The sequence below is a fragment of the Passer montanus genome, unplaced genomic scaffold (assembly GCF_014805655.1).
Source record: "Passer montanus isolate IOZ18808 unplaced genomic scaffold, ASM1480565v1 scaffold165, whole genome shotgun sequence".
NCBI classification, from domain to species: domain Eukaryota; kingdom Metazoa; phylum Chordata; class Aves; order Passeriformes; family Passeridae; genus Passer; species Passer montanus.
Window position 1 is genome coordinate 125,456 of NW_024363716.1, and position 8,732 is coordinate 134,187.

Consider the following 8,732-nt stretch of genomic DNA (forward strand, 5'->3'; position numbering starts at 1 on the left):
ACGAGCCCTAAATCTCCACCAGCCCTGTGCTTTCCCTCTCTCCACAGCTCTTGCAGCTTGGAAGGCTCCAAGATTTACTGCCCTGGGAATGGGTGCTGGGAAATTGAGGGTTTTTCTAAGTCTCCTCTGCTTATCACTGGCAGCAGGGCTAATCCACTTTCCTTTTTCCTATTTTTTTTTCTCTTTTGGCTTGGGACAGAGTGTCACAGAAAAATTATAGGGTGAAATCTGCATGGCTGACTCCTTCCCCAGGCAAGACTGCTTTGGTCAGGAATTTTGCCACGGTGGGAAGGAGCAATTATTACCCAGAATTATTCAGGACAGGAATGAGGGAGGCCAGGTTGGACAGGACTTGGAGCAGCCTGGGACAGTGGAAGGTGTCCCTGCCTGTGGCAGGGGGTGGAACAAGATGATTTTAAGAATGGTTTGGGTTGGAAGGGACCTGACAAAACATCTTCTTCCACATGGGCAGGGACACATTCCACTATCCCAAGCCCTGTCCAGCCTGGCCTTGGACACTTCTAAGGGTCCAGGGACAGTCCCATCTTCTCTGGGCACCCTGTGCCAGGGCCTGCCCACCCTCACAGGGAAGAATTTCAACCTGTCATGGTTCAACTCAGTGTTCTTACAAATCTTTCCCAGACCAAATTTTTTGACTCCTTGGCACCCTTCTGAGCGCAGCAGGGATTTTGGGAGCACAGAGTCCCAGATGCAGCAGATGAACCCTTAAAACCACCGACCCCTCAACCCCTAAAACGATCACAAGGAGGAAATCCTACTTTCTTCACTCCCCACACTCCAGGATTTCATTCCAAGCAGCCGGTTAGCACATCCAAACGTGAGCACAGCTGTTTAGGGAAGAAACAGAAATGCTGCTCGGCCGGACCCGGAGCGTGAGGCAGCCCCGTGTCCCTCCCGGAGCGGCAGTGCCAAATTGACATCCGGAAAACCACGGGAACAAAGGCACGGAGCTCGCTGCTTTTGTCCCTGCCTGCTCCACTCACGCACATGGTTTGTTCCTCCTGCCCAATTTCACGGCTTGGCAGGATAAAAGGGATGGGCAGAGTTGGGGCTCTAGTGAAAGGAAAGCACAAGAAGAAAGATTTTTTTTTTGGTGAATATCATAGCCACGGGTTAACTGAGAGGCTGTGCTTGGGCTGTGAGAGTTTGCAGAGGACATTTCCAGGCAGTTTTCACACCTCTTTATCCTGCAAAAATCAGTGAGCCGCGGCATTCTGCCCCAGGATGCCGAGAAGGGTAAAAGCCTGTAAAGCTTCATCATGGGTGTGAATTCATGAAGTTTAAAAAAACCCTATAACATAAAAACATTCTAATACATGCCTGTCCTGGTCCTGTACTCTTCCAGCTGCCTCCACTCCTGGCTGCTGGACTACATGGATTTTGGGCTGCCTTGGGAAGGCTTTTTTGACACCAATTCGCTTGGAGGAAGAGTTCATTCCTCCCGGGTGTGTGGCTGTTCCGGCGTTTCCTGGGGCCGAGGCTGTAAGGCAGCTTCAGGCTGGTCCTTGGAGGACCTTGCTTGGCCTGAGGAGGCATCTGAGGTCATGAAAAGGAGCTGAGCTGCTGCTGTGCTGCAGATGAACGGATTATTTCCCACTCCTGCATTAGGAGCTCTGTGGATTTAGTAATTTCTCCACGGTGACGCTGCTTTTATCGCCACTCCAGCCCTTCCTCCGCACGTCCTTCCTTCCTCCATCCACCCGGGAGCACCTGGAGACGCCTCTAAGCCACCAGAGCGTTGGTGTTTATCCCAGGAGCTCTGGGGAGGAGCAGGGTTGAAGGCTGGAGGGTGAGACAAAGCACAGAAAACACCCACGGGAGGCTGTCCCCAGAAACCACTGGAGAAACTCGCGCAGAGGTGTGAGCGGAGCGCTCAGAGGGATCGTCTGGTGTTGAATCTGTAGCGTCTGCCTCTCCTGTGTCCCCCTGCTCTCCCCCATTAACCCTTTCCGGGGGAGCCCGCCTGTGTCACCCAGCCCCGCGGGATCCAGCGCCGCCTTTCCCGGGAGGAAGGAGCCCGGTTAAACCCGCGATGCTCTTTTCCCTCCGAGTTAACATCCCAGAGGCTCCCATGGGACTGCCGGGCTCCTCAGCCCTTCAATGATCCTGCAGCACCTGGCTTCGTTATCCAGAGAGTGGGAAGTCCTTGGGAAGGCAAAGAGTGGGTGAAGGGAAGAAGGAGAGGATGCTGCCCATGACAAAAGCCTCCCCGAGCTCTTTTCCCTTCCATCAAGGCTCAAAAAGTGGGATGAGCGCTCCCTGCACGGTAATTCCCATTGCTGCCTCTCGCAGCTCACGCTGCCCCGGGAAAGCGGCTCCTTGGGCAGGGCTCATCCCTGAAACGCGGGATAAGAGGGGAGGAGCCCCCCAGCAGCTGGAGACCCCAATCCGCGCCTTGTCCCACCACCGGCTCTTCCAGCAGCGCCGGGCAGCTCAGCGCTGTTCCCAGCATTAGTCACGGGCGTGCCATTAATTATCCCCAGCAACGGGGGCAGCCCTAATTACAGCCCCGCTTTGTTTGGGCTGCTGTCTCTGCCTCGAACGCAGAAACAAAAGGCAGCAGATCGGGACAAGCGGTGCCACAAAGGAAGGAGCAGGGGAGGCAGAGAGGATCCTGCGTGCTCCAAGAGTTGGGATGCTCCCTCCAAATCGATCTTCCCCCTCTGCAGCTGACGAGATCTGGCAGAAAGCTCCGGCTGAAGCTGCTGCTCCGAGGTTTCGCTTTGCCCGGGTGATGAAGGGCTAATTGGATGCAGATTAAAAGTCACTATTAGGGATAATCCCTGCGCGGCCGTGGAAGCGCGGGGAGCATCCCTCCCTCAGCTCCGGGACCCCGGGGCCCTTTCTATTTCCCCCCGAAAAAAAAAAAAAAGGAAAAAAAAAAAAAGGAGAATGGAAAAAAGATAGTTGGAAGCGCAGGATGAGCTGGGGGAAGGGAGATGGGATGGGGGAAAGCTGGGAAGAAATAATTGCCATGTCTGAAAACAGTTACTATGGCAGCGACAGTCTTCGCGCCGCCGGAGCGAAATGTTGGGGACCAGCAGCGGTCCCTTTGTCACATCCTCAGACACACATTTAGATGCTAATGCTGCCTTTAACCTTGGCTGCTTAACCTTGATGGGAGGGGAAGGGCGGCGATGGGGGAGAAAAAGCAGCGAGAGGCGGGGGGGTTTACGGAAAAGATGGGTTTCCTCTCCCTAAATTTGCCGCCGAATGGACTTGGCAGACTCCTCTCAGCTGCGATTAACGCTGTTATTTCTGCGCTTAATATTCCGCGGAGGTTTTACCAGCTTATTTATGGATAGCTGGCATTAGCAGAAGCATAATTCACCACTGCGACGCTCCCGTTTATCTCCATCCCCTCGGGATTGTCTCATCTGGGGCCGGTTTGGAGAACACCCCCAGGTTTGATCGGCCTGGCAATCTAATCTCGCCTTTATTTAGAACCGCCGTGAATAAAGGAGGGGTGCGAAGGAGGGAAGACTCCCCTTTAGACTTTGTGTGGCTGGGAAAGAAATTTTGGTGGCCTGTGGGGCTTTTCTTGAGGCTCCGAGGTGTCTCCAGCTTTTGGAGCTGAAAAAACATCTTGTTCCACATGGAAGAGGGAGGAAGAGAGGGAGGGAAGGAGAGGGGGAATTCCCTGGGGAGCGCTACCTGGCTGAAACAGCATCTCCTGCACTCCCGGCCCCGAGCACGGGGCAATTCCTAAATTCCAGCCCTACTGCACACAGATTAGCCACTAATTCCGGGAGCAGCCCGGGATGCCCTGGCTTTGGGATTATCCTTAACTGCAGCCTTTAAGGAAGCTTTGGCTGGAGCGATTCAGGCAGAGGAGATGAGAGCCGAGCCGGATCTGCCGCTCGCAGATATGACCCGCTTCTTCTGCTTCTGGCATTTGAAATTTATTTTTAAAGCTCCGGGTCCTGGACTCAGTGATCACTTACAGCTTTCTCCACGTGCTCTCGGAACCTCATTTCTTTGGCGTGGTGGCAGACCAAAGCCTGAGCTCACACCAGCTCAAAGATCAGTCTAGGACAGCCCTGCTGAACAAAGTATTTCCATTTTCCAGCCCATCCAGTGCCCGTGCCTCAACTTTGGATTGGCAACGGCACCTCACTCGTGCCAAGGAGTGTTTCTCCCAGCTGCACAATGCCAGGCACACAGCTCCCTGCTGTTTTCCCACTGCCACCACACGGTGATTTCCACAAAACTGCCCAGTGTCACCTCTGAGGGCTGCAGAAGCAAGCTGCCTGTATTTTAATGATGTTAATAGGGAGAATTATCTCCACACAAAGCCTCCACACGCATCCTCGGGATGAAATATGAGGGTGAGGAATGATCCCACTCCAGCCTGACAAATCCCCACCGCACACTGAGGGGTGAAAGCATCTTACATTAAAAGCAGTATCTGTCTTCTGCAGTGCACTTCTTTCTCTGGGGCTTTTGGCTGACCTGTCACATGGAGTCGATATTTGTTTTACAAAGGCCGTAAAAGAGGCAGTGGGTAATATTGTAGCAACCAGCCTGCTGCTGCTTTTTGGCTCCGGAGCAAGAGCAGAAATAAAAGCAAGAGCTCTGGCTCAGGTTCTGCCCAGAAGAGCTGGGGCTGCCTGGAAGTGTTCAAGGTCAGGTTGGATTTGGCTTGGAGCAACCTGGGGTGGTGCAAGGTGTTCCTGTCCGTGGCAGGGGGCTGGAACTGGATCTTTAGTTGGAAGCTGATCTTTAAGGTCTCTCCTGTGAGTAACTGGGACAGAAGTTCCTTGGCTCAGCTATCCGGAGACCTCAGGAGGTTTATCAGGGGTTGGGGCACTCACAACCTTTACAAAATACGAGACCCAAAAGGCATTAATGGCTGTGATCAACATTAGTGCCAGCCCTGCCCTGGATCCAGCACAGGTGAGGTTTTCCCCCCGTGGCATCTCTCTGCCTGGGGACGCTGTGACAGCTGCAGGGGACACAGATGCTCCACATTGCTCTGCTGCTTCCCAGCTCGAATCATCACTGGTGCCAGGTGTCCCTGAAAAGCTGTGCCTGGGCAGCTTCTGGTGCAGCCCCTGGTATCTCACGCGCAAGGAGGAATCCCAGAATGGTTTGGGTTGGAAGGGACCTGAAAAAGCACCTCATCCCACCCCCTGCCGTGGGCGGGGACACCTTCCACCATCCCAGGCTGCCCCAAGCCCCAGTGTCCAACCTGGCCTTGGACACTCCAGGGGTGGAGCAGCCCCACCTTGCCTTGGTTATCATTTTAAGGGGTTTTTTACTGCTTGCTGCAGTCGGTCACGATGACAAACATAAGCCAAGGCACATGGGGGGTGGCGCTCCCGGGGGTCTCTGAGGAGCAGAAGCTGGGGCAGGGCCAGGTGAGGCTCGGGCAGGGGCGATCCGGGCAGGACGCGGGGCGGAGCGGGAGGAAGGCGGCGGCGCGGCCCCTCCTCCTCCTCCTCTCCTCCTCTTTCTCTTCTTCCTCCTCCTCCTCCTCCTCCTCCTCCTCCTGCCGGGCGGGGCCAGGGTCGGCAGTCCCGGCGCGCTGCCGCCGCGTGGAGCCGCGCTGCGTGTTCCCGATCCCATCTCCCTGATCCCCGATCCCTTATCCCATATCCCCGTTCCCGGCTCCCTCCGCCGCCCCGAGCCGTGCCCCCGCTGCGGGCCGGCGGCGCGGGGATGGGCGCGGGGCTGTGAGCGCGGCCGGGAGCCGTGGCCATGGGGAACATCTCCTCCAACATCTCCGCCTTCCAGTCCCTGCACATCGTCATGCTGGGCCTGGATTCGGCGGGCAAGACCACGGTGCTCTACCGCCTCAAGTTCAACGAGTTCGTCAACACCGTGCCCACCATCGGCTTCAACACGGAGAAGATCCGGCTCAGCAACGGGACGGCCAAGGGCATCAGCTGCCACTTCTGGGACGTGGGCGGCCAGGAGAAGCTGCGCCCGCTCTGGAAGTCCTACAGCCGCTGCACCGATGGCATCATCTACGTGGTGGACTCAGTGGACGTGGACCGGCTGGAGGAAGCCAAAACGGAGCTGCACAAGGTGACCAAGTTCGCGGAGAACCAGGGCACGCCGCTGCTGGTCATCGCCAACAAGCAGGACCTGCCCAAATCGCTGCCGGTGGCCGAGATCGAGAAGCAGCTGGCTCTCCACGAGCTGACCCCTTCCACCACGTACCACATCCAGCCCGCCTGCGCCATCATCGGCGAGGGGCTGACGGAGGGCATGGACAAGCTCTACGAGATGATCCTCAAGCGCAGGAAGTCCCTCAAGCAGAAGAAGAAGCGGTAGAAGCCCAGCCGAGGCGGGGAGGGATGGGGGAGCAGACAAAGGAACCGAGGGGGAGACAGAACCAAAGCGATTCTTTTGGGTTTAATCGTTCTTTTTTTTTTTTTTTTTTTTTTTTTTTTCTTTTTTTTTTTCCTCTTCATTTTTTTTTCCTCCTTCCCTCATGGCAGGGCAATAGTGGTGATAACAAAGCGGCTCCCGCCAGCCGAGCCCAGATCCCGGAGCTCCCCTCTCCCACCGCCCCGTGCTCCTGAGGGTCTGATCCGGACTCCCTTGGGCTGGAAACACGGAAAATCCGGGATGAATCCCCCCGGGATGAATCCCCCCTCTCCATCTCCGGGACCACCGAGCCTTTGTGTGCCGGGGAACCAGCAGGGCAGGACCCTGCTGAAGCGCGTTCGAGCGGAGCCCAGCGTGCTTTTGGATCTCTGACGGGGGCGTTTGGGGGCGTCGATGCCAGCCCCCCACAAACCTTTTGGGGCGGGGGGTCGGTGCTGCGGGTGCCCCGTGGCTCGGCAAGGTCAGCGGGGAGGGGGCTTGCCGCCCTCATCCCTGCATCCCCGCATCCCTGGATCCCTCCCCCGCGGGTGGCGGTGGGAAGGGGTGTTGAAAGCTTGGGCGGGGGGGGTTGGACCAGCAGAAAATGTCTTGGAGGGGTGGGTGTGATGGGTAAGGGGACATCCACCCGCCCTGGATGGTGTTTTGGGGTGCAGAGCAAGGACGGGCAGGCTTTGGCTTGGGGGGGAGGATGCGACACTGGGGTGCTGAGCAGCTGCTGAATGGTGCAGAGCTTGAAGCTCAAAAAAAAAATAGGTGAAAAAAAGAAAAAGAATGCCGAAGGGTTTGGGGTGAACGCTGCTGGGAGCGCTAGGGGGTTGTGCAGCACCCCCATTTCTCAGAGGCTCGGCGGTGTCACCCTCTGCAGCAAAGCCCCCCGCAAGTGTGCATTGTCCCCGTGCTCAGGGTGCTCCCAGGTGCGGCTCTGGAGGTGATCCAAACTAGGGGTTACTTAGCAAAACCCCCCAAAAAAGGCAGAGTTTGGGGTTCTGGCCACTGTGCTGCTCTGCAGTGGGGCAGGAGGCCAAGTCGGGGAGGTCATGGCAGGGCAGGATGGATGGATGGACACACAGGGATGGCCAGAGCCTGCAAAAAATCTCTGCTGGAAAGGGAAGATGGCAGGGGGTGAAGAGGCATGGGGGGGTTGTGGTAGGTTTCTAATAAAGATTCAAACCCGATTCAAAGCCCCTCGCCTCCCCCAGTAGCCACAGGGGCAAGCTGAGCCGGGCAGGGCCAGGCCTGGCCGCCTCCTGCAGGGGAACGTTTTATACCTGTTGTTCGGGGCTGGGACCAAAATCCACTTGCTGTCTGTGTTCCAGCCTGGGATCCCTCTCTCTGGGTCGGGCAGGGCCAGGCCTGGCCGCCTCCTCCTGCAGGGGAACGTTTTATACCTGTTCGGGGCTGGGACCAAAATCCACTTGCTGTCTGTGTTCCAGCCTGGGATCCCTCTCTCTGGGGTCTTGGCTTCCTGCAGAGCTGAAGCAGGCAGCCCTCAGGAGCCAAATATGCTGGATTTGGAGGCAGGCAGCATTTTCTGGTGATTTTACACCAGCTTTCCCGTTTGCAGATCCCTTCCCAGAGCAGCCAAGGGGAAAGCACCAAGCAGACAAAAGCAAAATGTGCTTCAGGTTTTGGGGAGTTGGTCTTCCCCTTGCAGCGAGGAGCACCTTCCAAACAGCATTTTTGGGGGGCGGGTGGGGTTTGTGAGGGAACAAATGTTGCAGCCGAGTTGTTTCTTCTCCTCTTGTGGGGTTCGAGTTCCCGATCTGTGTGGGCTGGTCCCATCCGTTCAGGTGGCTCCCTCGGGTTTCCCTGTTTTGTCTTCACCTCCAACACTTTGGTACTTGCTGTCGAGAGAGAGAGAGAGAGAGAAAAGAATTATTTATTTTTGATGCCACAGAAGCCACATGTATTAACCCATTTTTGGGAGAGCGACCTGTTTGAAATGTAGAAGCTGTGTTGACCCCAGCAGCTCCAGGGTGACCAGGTTTTGGGAATGACACTGTTGGTGGTGGGTTTTTTTACCTCCTGGCTGGCCTCGGTTTAGCAAATGGACAGGCTGTTTTTATGGAGCTGGGTCCTTCCTGGATTCCACCCAGCTGAGCATCCCTTTGGAGAGATGGCAGAGGGCTGGGAAGTTCGGGTGGGACGCCGTGCCCGTGCCCTTGCCAGCCACTCTGCTTTCTGCAATAATTAAAAAGACTTTTCCAACCAGTAGCTCCTGGCTTCCGTGGTGTTTCCGTAATGTTCCACCCGGTTTTCCCCCCGTGAGAAGATGAGCGTCGCCCTCGGTGGGCTGCAAGAAAGGGGCCCTCAGCAGAGCAGCCCCCAAGGGGAACTGTCTGGGCTCTGTGCATCTTCTCAGATTCTGGATGACC

General features: G+C 56.4%; 1 protein-coding gene across 2 annotated transcripts; it reads left to right on the plus strand.

The window, feature by feature from the left end:
- Positions 1-5,500: 5,500 nt before the first annotated feature.
- ARL4C (ADP ribosylation factor like GTPase 4C) lies at positions 5,501-7,688 on the plus strand. 2 transcript variants are annotated; one of them, XM_039703623.1, is made up of 2 exons: positions 5,501-6,301; positions 6,470-7,688. In XM_039703623.1, the coding sequence occupies exon 1, from the start codon at positions 5,722-5,724 to the stop codon at positions 6,298-6,300; it is 579 nt and encodes a 192-aa protein (XP_039559557.1). In that variant the 5' UTR covers positions 5,501-5,721; the 3' UTR covers position 6,301; positions 6,470-7,688. The 2 variants fall into 2 exon arrangements, with proteins under 2 accessions (XP_039559557.1, XP_039559558.1); XM_039703624.1 differs by having other exon boundaries at positions 5,501-6,295; positions 6,463-7,688.
- The last annotated feature ends 1,044 nt before the right edge of the window (positions 7,689-8,732 follow it).